The 19,908-nt window shown below is 44.6% G+C and overlaps 2 protein-coding genes across 6 annotated transcripts in view; one reads left to right on the top strand and one right to left on the bottom strand.

Moving 5' to 3' along the window:
- The window catches only part of CYFIP2 (cytoplasmic FMR1 interacting protein 2), a 123,958-nt gene that overhangs the window by 60,723 nt on the left and 43,327 nt on the right, over positions 1–19,908 (top strand). For all 5 annotated transcript variants that reach the window (XM_072824361.1, XM_072824360.1, XM_072824362.1 and 2 more), the window contains 3 exons: positions 1,556–1,675; positions 7,300–7,499; positions 9,313–9,400. In XM_072824361.1, the coding sequence (XP_072680462.1) occupies positions 1,556–1,675; positions 7,300–7,499; positions 9,313–9,400 (408 nt within the window). The remainder of the gene's footprint in view (positions 1–1,555; positions 1,676–7,299; positions 7,500–9,312; positions 9,401–19,908) is intronic.
- On the bottom strand, positions 9,536–14,455 carry FNDC9 (fibronectin type III domain containing 9). Its single transcript, XM_072824365.1, has 2 exons — positions 14,172–14,455; positions 9,536–12,142 (listed from the first exon to the last, which is right to left on the bottom strand). The coding sequence occupies exon 2, from the start codon at positions 12,133–12,135 to the stop codon at positions 11,422–11,424; it is 714 nt and encodes a 237-aa protein (XP_072680466.1). The 5' UTR covers positions 12,136–12,142; positions 14,172–14,455; the 3' UTR covers positions 9,536–11,421.

Here is a 19,908-nt window from a genome sequence, read left to right as displayed (position 1 = left end):
TAACATGAGCCAGGCAGGCAAAATACAAGATGCTGCAGCTGCCCAACTCCTAAGCCCCCCTTTGGCCAAGCGGTGGTGGCACAGCCTTTATGCCATGACCTCTATGTTTAGTAGGTGGGCCACAGTGTTTGTCGGCAAGACCCACCCAGGGGAAGGGACATGGCTGAGAAGTGCCCCAATGAAGAGGAAAGGCTTACCCTGGACATTTTCACTGCTGTGATAAATCAAAGGGAAATGGAGAATTAGGAGAGAAAAAAGAACATCTTCACCTCTGCCAACAGCAGGAATTCAGTGCTCTTCTTCTGGCCTCTCAGGAAATTATAGCAATCAGTTACTGATGTGACCAGAATTAGCTACAGGACTTTCAACACCGAAGGCTTGATGTGTGTACAAGGTGGCTGCCAGGGGTCTTAGTTGGTAGAAAATCTCCCAAAAGAGAAATAGAAGAAAAGTAAAATTGTTAAGAATAACCCTTGGGTGACTAGCAAAGCACAGTGCACATAGCAGGTGCTCAGTAAATGTTTATTGTTATTTGCATAGCATCTGTGATAATGCCCACATGTGTGTGCCCCAATGGAAATTAGTGTAAGTTCTGTTTTCCATCTTGTAATCAGCCCTTGATTCTTGTGCTTCTGTGCTGATCCCCATAAAGGCACACAGGAGGCCTGCTAGGGAGCTGCCCTTCTCTGGTGACTGAAGTGGGGCACAGGACTCATGTGGGAAAGACCTCATAGCTAAATTTAGGATGTCAGCATTGCATGGGGTCCCAAGCCTATGCTGAGCCTTTTCCTACGGTCTGGGTGAATTATATTTTTCCTCAAATTTTTATATATTTCAAACTTACAGGAAAGTTGAAAAAATAACACAATGAACATATATATATATATATTTATATATATATATATATATTCTAGAGACATATTCATGTTACTATTTTTTACTAGTTGCTTCACTTTCTTATATACATATTTTTCTCTCTTGCAAATACATTAAAAAATAGTTAAGAATAATCTTTGGGCACCTAGAAAAGTGCAGTATATGAATGTGTGTGTATTTATATACATGTAAATACACATGTATGTGTATAAATATATAAACACACATGTAAAAAGTACATAAATAGTATATAAATGTATGAGTAGTATATAGTATATATACTATAAATATAGCAAATATAGTAAATAGTATACAAATAATAAATACATAAATCATAAATAAATATGTAAATAACATAAAATACATATATGTAACATTAAAATATATACATTTTAAATATATTTACTTTTTCTCAGCCATTTGAGAGTAAGTTGCAGATGTCATGACATTTTACCAATGGATACCTCAACATGTATCTCCTAAGAAGACATTCTCTCATAATCAAAATAGAATAACCAAATTCAGGAAATTTAACAATACTGTTTTCTGCATAGAGTTCCCATTTGTCCTTGTAATGTCCTTTATGCTTTTAATCCAATTTCCTATCAGTACATTGCATTTAGTTGTCATGTACCTGTGAGAACCTTAAGTAAATTTTCTCTCTGTCTCTTCCATGCAGTTGTTGGGTAGATCAATTGACTTGAACAGACTCATTACCCAGCGCATCTCTGCCGCCATGTATAAATCCTTGGACCAGGCCATCAGCCGCTTTGAGAGTGAGGACCTGACTTCCATTGTGGTAAGAAACTGGGGGCCTGTGAGAGTTCTGGTCTGGGATTCCTTAGACTTGAAGCCTAATTTGAGGTGTTGTTAGCCTAGTACTGAGCTAGTTAAAGAGAAGCAGGGAGTCTCTTTCCCAACTTGATTAGAGCAAGAGAAAAAAAAAGACTTAAAAAGAATGAAATGATCTTACCTCCTGATTGCCCTGAGATCTCTGAGATGGACAAAACTAGGGCACAATTGCTTGTCCTTTGGGCTTCTACACAGGTGAGCAAGTATAGGGGTGGTCCTGAGAAGTTAGAGACGGTTGCACAAAGGGCGGGCATCATAGGTGTGCAGTAGTATAGGGCCCAGAAGGACTCTGCTTGGTTTAATGCTCTGCTCTTGCCATCTTGAAATTCTTAATAACTTTTTAACAAGGGTCCCACATTTCCTTTTTTTTTTAATACTTTATTTTTTTTCCTTAAGATTTATTTATTTATTTATGAGAGAGAGAGAGAGAGAGAGAGAGGCAGAGACACAGGAGGAGGGAGAAGCAGGCTCCATGCCGGGAGCCTGACGTGGGACTTGATCCTGGGACTCCAGGATCGCGCCCTGGGCCAAAGGCAGGTGCCAAACCGCTGAGCCACCCAGGGATCCCCGGGGCCCCACATTTCCATTTTTGCACTGGGACCTGCAAACTGTGTCTTGATCCTGATGCACAAGTATGGAATAGTCCTGTTCCCTTCTATTAAACAGCAATTTGAGTTACTCTCTGCTAACTCTTCCTCTCCAAGAATTAGGATGAACTTGATCTACCAGTCCTGAAGTGAATCAAAGGAAGACTTTAATGCTTTCAAAAGCAGATAAGTAGAAGGAATGCAAGAAATAGAAAGTCACCATCAGAATGCCACATGACCATTGTGGGCAAAATCTACCAAAGGATGCTAAAATTAGTAGGCAGACCTTTGAGAAGAATATTTTATGGTTCCTCTTATCACGAGGTCTCTAGAACAGTCACATTCATAGAGACAAGAAAGTGGGATGGTGATTACCAAGGACTTAGGGAATTGGCGTTTAATGAGTAAGGAGTTACGGTTGAGGGAAATTAAGTTCTGAAGATGGATGGTAGTGATGGTTACACAGTAATGTGAACGTACTTAATGCCACAGAACTATACATTTAACAATGGTTACAGTGGTAAGTTTTATGTTATATATATTTGGCCACAATTTTTTAAACTACTCAGAAATTAAAAAAAAACTAAGAAGCAGAATTCTTGCATCATCTCAAACTATCTCCTTCAAGATATTTACTAATCTTCCAAAGATTAGTAACTTTACAATGGGGACACGCACTGGTAATAATATTTATTCATTAACCCCTGTTATGTATCTTCTGTGATATTATTGCCGAAATGCATATTCTCAATCTGATCATGAGAAAATATCAGATAAACCCCAATCAAATGGCATTCAAAAAAAACAAATGCGAACAATACTTTCCAAAAGCATCAGAGCATAAAAGACAAAGACTGAAAAATGTTAGTGATTGAAAAAAAGATTAAGAAGATATGACAACTAAAAGCAAAGTGAGATTCCAAATGGAAACACATAACAGAAAAAAGGAGCCTCTTGGAGAATCTGGTGACATCTGAATAAGTGTGTCATTCAGTTACTAGAATTGGACCAATGTTAATTTCCTGCATTTAATGATTATGTTATGGTTATATAAGATGTTAGCATTAGGGAAATTGGGTCAAGGATATGCAGGAATTCTGCTTTTTCACTTACAGAAAAGTAATTATTTCAAAATAAAAACGTTTTGTTTTTTAAGTGGACAGAATGGTTTTAAAAAGTGACTAGGGACAAGGATTCTAGAGTCAGAAAGACCTGGGGTCCCAGTCCTGGCCCTGCTACTTACTAGCTGGCAATATTGGCAAGTTGCTTAATGTGTATAAGCCCGTTTCCCCATCTACATGATGGAGGAATATTAGAATTTACAGAATAGCATTTTTTAAGGATGACTCTTTACTGCCTAGGAAGAGCTTTGCATAGTTCCTTGTACTTAATAAAAAGATGAGGAAAAAAAAGAAAAGAGAATGAGAGAAGCATAGAAATTTGGAGCTACAATGAGACATTCTCAGGGTGAATTTTTAGCAGCATTTCCTATGGAGACTTGCCCCCAACTGCCCACCTAAGTCCTGGGTCAGTTACTTTAGGAAACTATAATATAGCACGTGTTCTTCTGGGAGATCTATTTTAAGAAATAAACTTTTCTTAAAAAAAAAAAAAAGAGGGAAATAAATGGTAAGGAAAGGAAAGGAAATAAATAACATTTATGCCAGAATGTTAGCAGTGATTATCTCCAAGTGGTGGGATTTTTTTGTTTTCATCTTTGTTGTTTATCTGTATCTTCTAGTTATCCAGTAATGAATGAACATATCTCATGGAAAAACTGGTTTGGGGTGTGTGTGGGTGTCCATGGCCTCTTCCCATCCCTTCAAAGGCACTGAATGTTCTTTTAGCTGAGAACAGTCAAAACAAGCAGCGAAAGCTGGTGTTTATCAGGTGAGGCCAGCAGCCCCCAGAAGAGTGGCCACTCCCTGTAAAGCCCATGAAGAGGAGACCCCAGGGATGCTCCCTCCTGTGGGGTCAGGAGGCCCCTACTGGCCTTGGCTGGAAAGCTCTGCCTCTTGTGAGAAACAGCCTGAGGAATCTGCTCCATTCAGCCCTTCCCTCCACCTTAGAAGCTCTGTTCTGAGATGAGAAAGCGGCTCAATGCCAAGCTGGGCGGGTGGCAGAGATTTCTTAAGTCAGCCATCCTCATCCTACACAGTTGAGCAAATAGACTCTCGGAGAGATCCTATGCTGAATTTGAGGGCTGGCAGCTTGCAGGCTGTGTTTTGTTTAGGCTGCAGAGCACATTTGAAATTTTGAGCCAACATTTAACATTTGGAAGAATTTGAATAAAACTGCAGAAGCTTTGGCAACATCACACCAGCCTTTCCAGATGGCAACAATTGTCTAGAAATGATTAGACTATCCCATCAGCCGGGCTCTGCTCTCTTCAGCTTGCCTCACTGGGGTACTTCATTCCTCTGTATGGCCTTCCACACTTCACTGCACCCGACTTCGAGACCCCCATTCTTCCTGCCTACCTGGGACCACAGAGCTAGTCAGCAGTCCAGGGTGGCCGACACTCAGGTTTTCTGGTTCCCATCCAAGAGCTCTTTCCTCTCCATTTGCCCCATTAGGTGTTTTATTTCCCCAGCTCTGCTTCTCTACGTTGCTCTCCGTAAACCAGCTTTACTATAGAAAACCGAGACCCTCTCAGAGACACCTACACCACTCACGTGGCCTTTTAAACCACCAAGCCTGCTGCACTGAGCTCTGCATCCTAGAGCCAAGTGCCCTCTATGATTTAAAGGCCAGAAGAACGTGGCTGATGCCAAAACAGGGCTTGGGTTACATAACAAAAACCTTGCTACTTTTGCATGGCAGAAGAGGTGGGCCTACATTTCCAGCAGCCCCACATCAGCAGCACTGAGAACTCCTCTCTCCTTTGGTCTCCCTTGTAAACACCGCCACACATTCGTGAGACTGTTAAAATCGCAGAACATTAGAACAGAAATTATCCCCAAGTTTTTCATTTGCAATTATCTTCCTGGTAACATGGCACCTCAGTGTGCTGAGGGACTTGATGAGCTTAGAAATAAAATCATTAGTGCTTACTCCATTTATTTGATTTATTTATTTTTTTACCCATCCTAAATGAATGGGAACAAAATTAATAGTCCAGCTGGCTAGGCCCTAAGAGACAGAAGCAGAGAGGTGATTCTGTGTTTCTGCCCTTCATTAACTTCATGGTGCACAGTGACTGGAAACTGATTCTTCCAGCTGTCATTCCAGAATTAAAATCCAGATTTTGACCTTCTTTTGAAAGATGATGAGGTCTATCATCACTGAGCCCATTTTGAGAAGGCAGCACACCTATATGGAGTTGAGTAGCAGACTACCCTGTCCAGACAGACATTTTGCCACAGGCAGCCCAGCCTCAGGAATCCCTCCTGCTCCTGCCTGTCCCTCTTCCCTGAGCTGGGCTGGCCTATACAGCCATTTAAGTTTGCAAGCTCCGATCCAATTCCACACCCCCAATTTAGATCCATAGAATCTCAGTTGCAGAAAGACAGAGCTCCAAAATTGGAAGCATGGTCTGGGGCCTCCACCTGGCCACACTCTGGACCCCAGCCAGCCTTAGGGACACCTTGTGGCTGATGAGAATAAGATCGATTCAGTGGTGTGAGGTTGCATCCTGTGACCAACCTGAGCTCCACATCCTAGCCCCTAAAGCTGTCCTGCCTCCTGGCCACCCTCTGGTGACCTGCCCTTGCCAGTGTTCCTTGAGTCTTTATATTGTCAAACTATCATTACTTTTCAAAGTGATTTCTTAGCAAATTGCTCCTTTATTCCAGGAAGCCATGTCCCAGGGGCCCAGGATCACACACTAAACCATGTTCTGTATTCCCTGTGTGACCTTGGGCAAATCACTTCACCCTCTGAGCCTCATTTGTCCCCTCTATAAGACAGGGGCTATCATACCCATCTCAAAAGAAGGCTTAACCACAATAATACGGGAGCGTCCTAGAGCATTACGAAGAGGCATGCCCTCTCTCTCTGCACAAGGCTGTGCTTTGATCCTTTTTCATAGCAGCACTAAGGACGAGAGCCAGCCCAAAGGGTTTCAGTCTCCTTTTACTTGCCAGCAAATGCAGTGACCTGTTGTGTCTGCGTATTGGCCACTTTGCTCCCATTCTCTGCCCAAAGGTAGGGTTTCAAGCAGTCAGGGCCCACCACTCACATGAGTCCTTGGTCCATGGCTTTCAACTGCACCTTTGCCAACATGTGTCCAGCCCTTGAGTGGGAGACACAGGAGGAATCCAAAGGAGGGGGCATTCTGTCCCCGGCTATTTGTAAAATTTCTACAGTGTATGGTGGTTAAGAATATGGACATCAGAGCCCAACTTCCTGAATTTGGAGTCAAGTGATTGAACTTCTCAAAACCTCAGTTTCTCTAGGCATAAAGTAAGGACAACTGTAACGGTGACCTTATAGGGGTTTTTGAACATGAAATGAGTTAAGACACATAAAGTGCTTAGGATACTGTTTGGCGTATAATACACTGAATCACATGAATAACTACTAATAGCTGATGGTATTTAAGCTAGAAAACCAGTAGTTTCATGTGGTCTTGGCTAACAGGCAGCACTTAGCAAGCGGTAACCCGCACTTCTGATCGGTGGAGGTACAGCCCCTGGTGGTAGGCTGGCGCACCTTCCTTTTGTTTGCCCGTAGCGCTGAGACGCAGGCTTCTTCCTCCCCAGTACGGAGACTGGAAAGCAAGCAGGCCTGCTTCCACCCAAGGGGGACTGACCGGGTTTGCCCCCGGTCTGTGGAGCCTTCCCAGAGCGCCTGTGCAGCTTCCCTCGGCCCAGGCTGGGGACTCGTCCTCTGAAGAAGGGCGCGTGGTCGCGTGCCCCGTCTCCACGTCAGCAGTGGGAGGTTGTGTGAGGGCCTCTCCCCCGCACGAAGGGGGCCGTCAGATTACAGTGTGCGCGTGAAGTGTGCGTATACGCCCTCAGCGGCCGTGGGCTCTCTCTGGCAGGAGCTGGAGTGGCTGCTGGAGATCAACCGGCTCACGCACCGGCTGCTGTGTAAGCACATGACCCTGGACAGCTTCGACGCCATGTTCCGGGAGGCCAATCACAACGTGTCTGCCCCCTACGGCCGCATCACCCTCCACGTCTTCTGGGAGCTGAACTTCGACTTCCTCCCCAACTACTGCTACAATGGGTCCACCAACCGGTAAGGGAGTGCCTGGGCGAAGGGCGAAGGGCGCGGGCACGGGGCACGGGCTGCGGGCCGGGGAAGCGGGTCCTTCCCGCAGTAGTCAGTCCCTCCTGGCTGGAGGCTCTGCGCAGAGCCGGGGCTGCCGCGTGAGCAAGTCTCCTCTCCCAGCCCTCAGGCCAGAGGACAAGGCAGGCAATCCGACGGTCCCCTGATAAATGTACTGTCAGAAAGAGTGAATTTGGAGATGGAGGAAAACCCCAGTCATGAGCGAGAAAACACCACCACCTGATCCAGCCTGGGAAGTGACGGGAACCTCAAGAGAGGCTTCCTCCTCTGAGAAGTCATGCTTGAGTAGAGTCGTGAAGGATGAGTAAGAATAAAAAAAGTGAAGAAACGGGAGAAGAATATCCCGGGCAAAATCTCCAAGGAGTGGAGAGCTCAGTGAGGGTGTAACAGATGGGATGGGGAATGGTGCCATGAAAGATAATATAGGAGCTGGAAGGAAGCAGGAGCCGCGCTGTGCACTACTCCACAGGCCAAGATAGGATTAAGCATGGTGCTTTATGATCAGATGATACTTTTTTAAAAAAAATTTATTTATTTATTCATGAGAGACACACACACACAGAGGAGGCAGAGACACAGGCAGAGGGAGATGCAGGTGCCTTTCAGGGGGCCCGATGTGGGACTCAATCCCCAGACCCCAGGATCATGCCCTGAGCTGAAGGCAGATGCTCAACCACTGAGCCATCCAGGTGTCCCTCAGATGGTGCTTTTATGAGGACATCCATATACACGAATACATTCATGCAGAATAGGCACATGTATGTGTGATGAAGTGGCATATGTCTCCTGCAAGGTGTACACAGCCCTGTATCGAGCACCAAGGTGAGGAGAAGACCTTATCCCTTATCATCACAGAGGTTCAAAACCTGACAGAAGAGAGGAGATGTATTCACGCACAAAACAAGTCCGTTAGGTTATACAAACATGTATGTGTTTACAGGTCCTCTCTGTACCCTCAGAGCCTGGCTTACAGCCAGTATTAAATAAGTATGTGTTGAATGAATTAAAGGGTCTGGGAGGAAACCACAGATGAACATGAATCCACACACTTAGCAAGACACGCTTCTGGTTCTGTAAAGATTTGGGACTTTTAATCCTCTTGAGCAGAGGTCTGCAAGCTATCGCCCACAAGCCACATCTTGTTGCCAACTGTTTCTATATAACCCACGCATAAAGAATGCTATTGACATTTTTGAATGGTTGGGGAAAAAAATCCAAAGAAGAATTATAGTTTGATGACAAGTGAAAATCATTTGAAATTCGTAAAGTTTTATTGGAACCCAGCCATGCTCATTCATCTACAATTGTTTATGGGTGCTTTCACACTATCGGCAGAGCTGAGTAATGGTGACAGAGACCATCTGGCTTGCAAAGCTGGGAATACTTCCTATCTGGGCCTTTATAGAAAGAGCTTGTGGAACCCTGCTTGTAAGAAGCCAAACTGGGGGTGGAGGGAAGGATCTGGAGCCCCAAAGAAGGCCATTTTCAGGCCCAGCCAATTGTCTCTTGGTTGCCTACTATTCTCGTGAGCAGCCATAGCCCAGAGTCTAGCTTGAGAATCTGGACTACAGTTTTCCCATTAGGGAAGGGAGACAGTAGGTAAATGAATGGGAGTGTATGATAAGAGTTTAGTATCTTTATAGACAACCACCTAGAAACAGTTTGCTTGTACCTGGTCAGGAAGGGCTCTGGCTAGGTTGCGTCCCATGAAGAATGCCCTAGGACCTGGTTAATTCCTGCCCCCTCTCTATTCCTCTACTAGTTTTGTTCGAACTGCCATTCCTTTCACCCAAGAACCGCAAAGAGATAAACCCGCCAACGTTCAGCCTTATTACCTCTATGGATCCAAGGTGAGTAGTCTTGCCTGCGTCCTATTCCTAAGAGGACTTGTCAACAAAAGCAAATAGAAAAAGTGTTCCCCAAATCATAAAAGTAAAATGGTATGGAGATTAGAGAGGCAGCAGTGAGATCCAGGCAGAAACAACTGCGAGTATATTCATCTTTATTTGTGCACAACTAGCAAGGGTGAGGGTGAGTGCAGACCTGGTAGGGGAGTAGTTCCTGGGTGGGAATTGTTTGGGGGCAATTTCACTGAGGTGAGCGGAAAAGTAGGTATGTGGGGCTTCTCATCTTCATCCTGTCTCCTGTTGCTCAGTTGATTCACTGCAATATGGTCCTGTGATTCTGGGATTTGGGTTCCAGAAAGGTGAGGAATTTGCAGACAGGAAGCAATTGGGAAGGTGGAGTTTTGAAAGAAATCCCAGATTTTTGGAGCTAGAGTCAAGAAGCAGGTCTTCTCCCATCTCTTTGCTGCTTTGTTCATAATACGCATCCTGACACTAACCAGGCCTCCCAGAGGAAGCCCTGTTCTAGACTTTCAGTCCTTTGTCATTCATTAAACAGACATTTATTAAGCGCCCACAGTAGGCCAGACATTGGGCTAGATTCTGCATGCTAGGGATATATCAGAGATTAAAACAGACATCATTACCCTCCACAAATTTCTACACCCATGGTGGGGACGGGGGCAGTGTTCACTAAGTCTCACCAACATGTGATGTATGTAGGAGATGCCTTTCTTACCCTGTGGGTTTGAAAGGGAAGAATGCCACTGCAAGAGTAAAACTTGCCAACAATAACAAAACCAACATTTTTCTTTGTGATGGACTAGAAATGGCCACCTTTGACCCGATTTTCAAAAAGTAAGCACAGATACACTTTAAAGAAGAACTGACTGAATACATATGAGAAAAGGTTGGGGAGCCCAAGATTGGGAAGTGTGGTGAATCAGTGAGCTCCTACCACTTGGGCCTACTGGTGGGCTTAGAAGGTCTTAGGATGATGCTGGGACAGTGCAGGTGTCCTCTGGTCCAGGACAACCAGTCTGCTCAAGGCAACTTTCTCAAATCACAGGACACTCAGAGCCAGCATTTTGAATAATTCACAGATGTGTCACTGAAAAACACTGACTCACAAAGTAAGAACAACACCTCCCTTTTCAAATCTCTTTCAAGCCTTGTAATTATAATTGGAGAAAGACACATTTTTACGTTGATGCTAATATGCCTTCGATACCTTCTGCTTTCCCATTTTCCTTTTTGTCAAAGCTAAGAGAGCAGACCTTAAGTTCAGAGTTTTTAGTAAGCAATAGGATCTAAGTCAAACTTAATATGATTTTGTTTTTATTATATTTATTCCTATGTCGCTACTACTTAGAGCAGGAAGGTGCTGGTTTTAATTTATGGAGTCTTATAAGCCTATCTTTTAAAGTAAGTTTAAGTTTTAAAAATGAGTCCATTTAAAGAAAAATATTGTTAATAATAGTAAAGATAGTCTATGGTTTAAACAAAATGGAGGTGGGGTATGAGGTGGTATGTGGTTGCCTGAAAGCTGGAAAACACTCTAGAGCAAGGCTTCTCAACCTTTCCAAAATAACCCCCTTCCCCAAGAGCAGAGGAGACTAGACATCTGCCTCAGCTGATTGGAAGCATAACCTGCAGAGCCCATCTTCAACTCAAAAGTTTCCTCGAAGTATTGTATTTTATTTAAGCCATGCAAATTTTGCTTTCTTTGCCATGATATATTCATGTTTGTTTTAACGTTAAAGTAATGTTTTTAGTTCCTAACTGGGCTCCCCTAAATGGACACACCTAAGAGATGCCATGTTTCTCCTTTGGCATACCTTGGGGGGTATATGCTTTTTAGCTTGAGAAGCTTTGTCACAGGACATTCATCCAACCAGGATGATCCACAAGAGCACAGACAGTTGAGGGGAGGCCAGTGAGTAGTCTAGAGACACATTTTTACCAAAGATCTACTATATGGAGGGCTTTAAGCTACACAGTATAGGTTGCCTCCTCCATACTACCTCTCACTCCCTAAAATGAGGCAGTATGGCAGGATGATCACCACCGCCCCTCAGTAAGGCACCCACATCAGGGACATCCTGATTGGCAGCGTCCTCGTCAGCTGCATCATCCTGGTCGGCTTCACCTTCAGCTTCTGGTTCGGCTTCAGCTCCGGAGTTCTTGCGTGGCATTTCCACCAGGGGGAGCCCCTGCAGGTCTTCCTCTCTCTGACCAAGAGCCGGGGCCTCCTCTGGCCATCTCACCAACCCATTGGCTTCCTCCATGTGGCCGGCTCTGTAGGACCATCGAGGCTCATGACAACGGATGCACCAGAACTGGAGGCAAATGAAAGCTAAGACGGCTGTGAAGCAAGCCAGCAGAATGGCCATCAACACCCACAGGGAGATTTGGGGGTCTACTAGGGAACTTCCAGCAGCCAGTGGGCTCTTATCCAGGGTATGGAACATGGTGCAGTAGTGCCTATAGGGGAAGGCAGCCTTCTTGCAGCTGATACACAGGAAGTAGAGAGTAGAAGGGGCGAGGTGTTCCAGCACCACAGAACTGATTGTTCGAGGCACTTTCTCCTCGTGATGGAAGCTGTAGCGAAGATAGCCGGAGAAGATGCTGTTCCAGTTGGGCCTGTACATAATATGGTAATAGTCCTCCAGGCAGGGCTCTGAGGATGACCAGGAAATGATGGCTCCTGTATAAGAAACGTTCCCAACCTCGATGTTCATCCTGATTCTAGAACCAGAATCAAAGGGAAAAATGACATCCCCTTGTTTAAGTATTTAGTTGCAATATTCATAACCACCATTTAGTGAACATTCAAGATGGGGACTGACATTGCCCCTGTTTTACAAAGAAGTGGACGTCAAGAGGTTACATTACTCAGCAAAGGCGTAGCTAAGAAATAACAGAACAGAAGTTCAAATCGGGGCTGTCTCATATCAAAGCCTGTGGCCTTCAGGCCTGAGAAAGGTGCACCCATATCCCCCAGGTTCATCCTGCCCTAGCTCAGATCCTTTAGGTACAACAGTGTTTCCAACCCCTTAAAAAACGAAGAAAGGCAGTAAAAGAAATCAGACCACATGCCCATATTAGTCACCACAGCTCTGTTCCCTCCGAGTCAGACAGTTATATCCCCTACAGTATCCCTTCTGGACCTTCTGCTTCTGCTCCAAGTGCTCAGCCATCTAGAACATTCTGCCCACTGCTTTTTAGCCTCCCAGTTCTGTTGCCCATGAAAGAGGAGATTTGCGTCATCACTTCTTGGCAGCTGATTTCTCCCCAAAGCCTCTGCTCATGTTTTGTTTCTCTGTTTGTTCAAAGCCGAAGGTACCCAGAAAATCAGTTGTATAGGTCAAGACAGTCAGCTCCTAATGCCAGCATAGCTGCTACTATTTAATGTCTCTGGTACTATGAGTGTTAATAATGATACTAATCAACAACAGTTAGTGAGTGGTGGCTGTGTCACATCTCGTATGTGTCATGCTAGATGCTCACATACTGTAATACATTCCCTTTAATCTTCATCACACCCTCTGAGCTAGATCCCCATTTTACAGATGAGCAATCTCAGGTCACTTGGCTAGTAAGTAGACTCAAAGCCACTTAACTGCTAGATTTCCAAATGCAAGGCTTCTGGGTTTAGTTGCAGAACATTATTGCAAAATGAGGTGCTGGTACTAAGACCTAGTTGCTGTTTTTCCACAAATCAAACGAGCCCTCTTTAGACTACCAGCCCTCCCGCTTTGATAAGAGAGCACCATCTTCAAGCTTTTTAGTTTCTCTTAAATGCTATCTCTTTGAGAGACAGAGAGCTTCCTCTCCAGTGAATTTCCCCTGATTTAAAATTCAGGGACAGCCATATTCATTCAACCTGTGTATGTTCACATACGGGTCTCACCCAGCCCTGTTCTCTGCCCTTCCTGTCTCATGTGAAATACAGAAGCCTTCGTTTTAGATTTTAATGACCCAGTAAAAACCCATCAACCAGATCTGAACCTGAATTGGATGTGAAGCCAAACTGATTTCTATCACAAGCTGCTCTCTCCCCTTCCTGCTTCCCTCTGACCTTCTATTTTCATGCCTGTGTTCCTAGAGGAGGTGGGTTGCAGAGAGATGCACTGAGTGATTTTTCAATCCTGGTTTTTCTTCTCTAAGGATGACAGTGAACTGACATGTTCAGGAAGGGGAATAGTTCCCTTCTGTTTGGTTGGAAATTTCATCCCAGAAACATAGTGAATAATAAAAGAGACAAGACAGGTGTGCTCAGATCCCTCCCGGGAAGGTCATTGCAAAGGAGACGTTTACGTTCCCTTCGTCATTGTCCTTTCTCATGACCTCCCCCACCCACACCACCCCACACATCCTTGTAAACGCTTCTGACCACAATGAAAAGAGTTTAATTCATTACTTATAATAAGAGGCAATGGCCTTTGTACAACCCTTCCATCAGGGGTGATCAGGAATCCCGTTTTATTGTCATGAATTTTTTGTTCTGTTTGCTTTGCATCTGCTGCTGGCTGGCTCTGCAGACTGAGTTCTCTACAGCAGACATTTTTAAGAGCTTTCTGGCAAGACACTGTAGCAGCATCCTCAGCTTTTGGGACCAGATCAAGCTTCCTTATTTGCTTTTCTTTCTCTGCTTCTGTTTCTAAATTCCCCCTATTTTTAGCTATTCATATTACCATTGCCTGGCCCTCCTCCAAGAAGAGTGTGAAAGGAAAAACCATTTCCATTTCCAAGAAGAGCCATGTATGTCCCTTACCTGATGCTCGCGGTGGGTCTGGTTAGAACGCAGTCTGCAGAGGCAGAGACAGAGTGGACCAAAGCTGAAGGAATGGAGCCTTCTCGCCTCCTCTGCTCTGGGCTCTCCTTGATGCCTCTCTCGCCACTGTCTGAGTAATCCCACTGTCGCCCCCAACGCTCACATTATTCATTTCTTCAGATCAGCATCATTCACCATGGCAACCAGCAGGCATCTGTACGCACGATGCTTTCAGGGACCAGTCTGGAAAGGCTTTTGCCCACTGAGAGGAGCTCTCATTCCTTTGGCCAAAAAAAGGCAAACAGTCTCCGGCAAACCGATCCTCAGAATGGGACTGATTCTTCCAAGGCTGCCAAATTTTCTCTCTAATTGGCTGGTGATCATTTTTTGCCCCATCTAGACCCTCTTTGGACAATGGCCAAATGCAAAGACGCCCTTCTCAGTTATCCTACAATTAAAATAGTAATTTTATCCCAAGCCATCCCACCTCTACATCATCTTCTTTCTTCATTTTTATCTCCTGTGGCATTTTCTAGTCTCATGACAGTGGTCAAGAGCTTTTTATCCTCTGGGCCTCAATTCCATCATCTGTAAAGCTACAGACTTGGGCTAGATGGAGATGGCAGATGGAAAGCAGGAGTACCTCCCAGGTCAGGCTTGCCGAACCATCACAGCATTTGTGCTGGGTTGATTTGAGTGTCCCACCAAAATTCTGGACTACCCAGAACCTCAGAGTGTGACCTTACTCGGAAATAGGGTCTTTATAGACTTAATTAGTTAAGGATCTTGAAATGACATCATCCTAGATTTAAGTGGAGCCATAAATCCAATGACTGGTATCTTTATAAGAGAAAGGAGAGGGAGATTTACATGCAGAGGGACACAAAAAGAAGAGGTCATGTAAAGACAGAGGCAGAGGTTGGAAGGATGCTGTCATAACTAAGGAGCACCAAGGCACCACCCAGAGCTGGAAGATGCGAAGAAGGAGTCTCCCTTAGAGCACTCAGAGGGAGAGTGGCCCTGCCAGCACCTTGAGTTCAGGCCTCCAGCCTCCAGAACTGTGAGATAGTACAATATGAAGACACCATATTTATGCTAATTTGTTACAATGGCTTTGGAAAACTGATACGGGCACCCCTTCCAGCTGGTCTCAGAAACATAAGCATCCCAAGAAACTGCTTACCAATCCATCACTTGGGGTTGACACCAGAAATGGAAACTTTTTACTATTCCTGGATTGGATGATCCCCAAAGTTCCTTTCCTTTGAAGAATCTTGATTCTGCTTCCATTTCCCACAAAGGTATATCTGCCTCAGATTCCACCCCTTTCAGGTCCCCTCAACCTTGAAAGAATTTGTTGCCATCCCTCTACTGGGGCAAATCACAGAGCATGTCTGAAATATAAAGAGAATGAAGTTCTGTCATCTTAAGCCTTGACCAAGTGTGTGGAGATTTGTTGTAGCAGCTCCAGCCCAGACAGATTTAGATCTGAATTATTTTACACAAATTATGTGCTTTTAAAAGTCAGGTTTTTTTCTCTTCTTGGTTCCTGGCCAAAGTATTGAGGTGAACCCATGGAAGTCTCCTTGTGATTCACATGAGTGATAATCAAAAAGTTATGTAGAGTTTCCTGGTGAGTCACAGACCCTCCCCTGGCCAAGGGTCTCTGTGAGTCTTGGAGTCTCAGGATGTCCCTTGATTAGACACTTGCTCTGTGGCTTTCCCATGGCATTAGGTCTTCCCAGGGGCCTGTCTAAACTCTGCTGTTATGTGTGCTAATGGCGACTCCCTGCAGAACATGAAAGTGTCCTCTCCCCAGAAAGGCTAGTGTGGTAGTTTGCAGGTACCTTTTGAAAAAGTTATTTTGAGAGAAATAAAAATACCAGACTTAGGAGGCCTGTGGAGTGACAGGATAGAACTCAAGCCTTTGCCACAGAAAATGGGAATTTATTTTTAATGCTTCTAGATGCCAATTTTAACACCAAGCTCTTTATTTGAGAAGCTGAGACACTGAGAGAATGTGAGTGGGGCCTAGAAGCCTTCCTGTTTCACAGAGCCTGAGAGGAAGGATGGCATTCCTCAGGCCATATGACTGATTAGTGACAAAGCCAGGAGTGGAAACCAGTCCCCAACTTGCAGTCCTGGATGCGTCCTGCCCCTTTTGGGCTCTCACCGTCCTCTGGCTGCACCCGGAGGAGCCAGGGCAGCCCTCAGTGCATGAGATCTTCTGGGGGAACTCCCCTCAGGAGATCACATCTCAGCCAAAGCCATACTTTTTCCACCTTCAGGGAGGACCCTCCTGCCTGCATCCAAGTCCAAGTCCATCTAAGTCCAATTTATAGCCTCTTCAGTTGGCAGCCCAGGAGGGCTCTGATTGGCTCACATGGTTAGTAGATTATAGCCAGAGGAAATCAACCAGAGTAGGGTCCCTGTGCCGTTCCTGAAGGTGGCAGCAGAGGGACAAGCTGAGGCCATTCCCGGGGCATTCCTGGGTCCCAGAGCTGACTGGCACCCAGGAGAAGGTAGTTGTTCAGAGTGCAGGCCCTAAAACCCAAGGCTGGGTTCAAATCCTGCCTATGTAGCCTTGACAGATCCCTTCTTATAAGATGGGAGTATCAGGAATCCCTGTCTTCTAGTGTTGGGGCATGAGATGAGCCTATCTCTGTAAGAGCTGGGCCTGGGAACAGCTGCTCTTCTTTAGAAGAAAGGGTCAATGGGCCAGAGCCATCTCCTGAGTTGACTGTAGCTTGATCCAGGGGCTGTAATGAGCAAGGTTTGCACCCTACATGATGCTTCCTTCCTTGCTTTTTGTTCTTTCTTGAAACAGCTTTATTAAAAAATAATAATAATAACAGTATGCTCATTGTACATAAATTAAAGAATACAGAAAAGCCCAAAGGCAACATTCAAACCTGTACAACTCAGAAATAACCACTGAGAATGTTTTGGTGCATTTTACATGTGCTTTGTCACTTTATCAAGGCAACAAGTCTTTGAGGTCAACTTCTTACTACCATTGTGCAAAAGGAGGAACTGAGGTTTACAGGGGTTAGTTAACTTGACCATCATCACAAAGCGAGGTTTGGCCAAGCTGTGCCATCTCCTGGTCGGTAGTCCCTAGAGCTGGGACTCCTGGACTGCCTCCCTGATGTACTCCTCCTCCTCGGTTCACAGTAGTCAACAGGAACACTTACCTTTGCTCTGCTTCTCTGGAGAAGCCAGAGACAGGACTTCACAGTTCAGTGGATTCCAGAATGACGGGAACAGACAAGGAACTGAAAGACCTCAAAGAGAACATCCAACCACCTGGATGCAGCCACCAGAAGCAGGGAAACCATCAAATACATCTGAAGAAGCACATTCAGTGACTGTTTCCTCTCCCTGCTCGTGAGTCTAGAGTCCATGTACCCCTGACCAAGAGGGTTAGAGGTGATACTAAATGTAAAAACAAAACAAAACAAAAGCATTTCACAACTGGTCCAGTCATTGAAATTAGTCTATGAGCCTAAATTTTAAATGTGTTATTCTCTAAGTAAAGTGAGGTTTTTTTTTTTTAAGTTTTTATTTATTTATTCATGAGAGACACACACAGAGAGAGGCAGAGACACAGGCAGAGGGAGAAGCAGGCTCCATGCAAGGAGCCCGATGTGGGACTTGATCCCAGGTCTCCAGGATCAGGCCTTGGGCCGAAGGCAGGTACTAAACCGCTGAGCCACCCAGGGATCCCAGTAAAGTGAGTTCTATAGAATCGATCATAAAACTGCCTTCCAGGTGACATAGGTTATCACACAAATCAGCCCTTAAATTATGCCAGTAATGTCCCAGTAACTTTTTAGTCTCTAGAAATTGCTGGTGGGACCTTGTGTTTGTGTGGTCATCACTAGCTAAATGACGCCCCCATGATTTGACCTCAGGGAAATTTATCGTACTCTTGAAACGCTTTCTCCATGAAATCACCATCCGTAAGATCTAGGGCCCAGTGCTCTGCTGCATCTAGCTGAGTACATCTCCTCTGTATCCATCCCTTGCTACCAGCACTTCCCACCGTGGCTTGCCCAGGTGAGTCTGCGTCAGCCCCACTGACAACGTCACCAGCAGTGTCACTGGCTTTGCTGTGGCCACCCCTGCTCTCAGGTCTGCATGGCACCACTCCCCAGCTATACAACATTACTGATCCACTAGTAGTGAAGAATTTTGTTATTTTGGCAATTGTGAAACACATGGTGAAATATCATCCTGTGTTTCACTTCATTTACCTTCCTCCTCTACTAAATGGGGGTGATTGTACCTTGCCTTACCTGATGTAGGAGATTGGTAATGACCACCCCCCACCGAGATATCAGGTCCTAATCCTATAACACGGAAATACTACTTTATTTGAAAAAAAGGGGCTTTGTAGATGTGAGTAAGTGAAGGACGAAGAGATGAGAAGATTAACAGGATGGGTCCTAAATGTTATCACAAGTGTTCTTTTAAGAGGGAGGCAGAGGGAAGTTGCATACATATAGAGGAAGAACCCAAATCTCAGGAGATGGGTGGGAGCTGGCCACAATACAGGAATGCTGACAGCCTCCAGAAGCTGGAAGAGGCAAAATATCCATTCTTCCCTCAGGCCTCTGGAGGAGGTGTGGCCTCATTGACACCTTGATCTTAGCTCAGTCAAACTGATTTTGGGTTATGATTGTAGAACTACGAGAGAATATATTTCTTCTGGTTTACCAGATTTGTGGTCATTTGTTGTAGCTGCCACAGAAAACCAATATGCCTGGGTAGTTATGAAAGAATTATTCACAAGCAGAGAAGTATTATCCACTTGTGTATCATCATATGAGTACAGGTTATTTAAAAAGGGTTGACATTGGTTTCTTCCAAAAATTTTAGCATCTCTGAGTATTACAGTACGGGTATCATACTGCTGAATGGAAGTCTGGTTCCTTTTCTCCACTTGTCTTTATTCATGAGACCAGAAAGAGAGGAGCATCAATTCTTGAGGTCTCTACAGCAATTCCCTTGGATTTTTCAACCTCTGAGCTGAGAAGCCCAAATGGAACCCAGATGTTGGAGACCTAGCCTACAGCTCTCTACATATCAAGAAGGGACAGACAGGAACGTCAGCAAGCCCTACTGATGCCCTTGAACCTGTAACTCAGGATTTATCAGTCCTTTAACCCATCTTAGCCCATAGGCTCTCCTAACAAAGACTGCATTGCAGTTTTATTCATCTCTCAATCTCTCTTGCCTTGCGGGGATTTCAGAGAGTTGAGCTGCAGCCTGAATTCAACTTGAATTAGGGAGCCATGTTTGTGTCCCTGGGCTGATGGGATTCTGGTTGCTCAAGGAACATTAGAGAAATTGTAACTAACATAGGAAATTAGGAACCATTTAATACCTCTTGAAATCTCTGAAAAACAGGGATTGTGATTCCAGAAAGCAGAGATGCAAATTGCTTGCAAATTCAGTTTGCCAGATAAATAGGCCTCATTGTTTAGAGGAGCTGGCTGTGTTCACTGTCAGAGGTAGAGGCCTTAGGACTTAAAAGTCCATATGCAATGCTTAAAAATGATAAAAAATAGTAACTTTTATGTTATGCATATATTACCACAGTTTTTTTAAGTCCGTAAAATAATATTATAGGGCCCAGAATCTGCCAGATAAAACTCACTTTATTTTCTCTCCTTAAAATACTGCCCTGCCTTAAAAAAAAAAAAATATATATATATATATATATATATGTGTG

The sequence above is a fragment of the Canis lupus genome, chromosome 4 (genome assembly GCF_048164855.1).
Source record: "Canis lupus baileyi chromosome 4, mCanLup2.hap1, whole genome shotgun sequence".
In the NCBI taxonomy this organism is placed as follows: Eukaryota; Metazoa; Chordata; class Mammalia; order Carnivora; family Canidae; genus Canis; species Canis lupus.
Note: the sequence above shows the minus strand (reverse complement) of the source record. Positions and strands in the feature narration are given on the sequence as shown.

Coding starts and splice junctions, on each gene's coding strand:
- FNDC9 (XM_072824365.1), bottom strand. CDS start 12,135: ATGAACATCGAGGTTGGGAACGTTTCTTATACAGGAGCCATCATTTCC.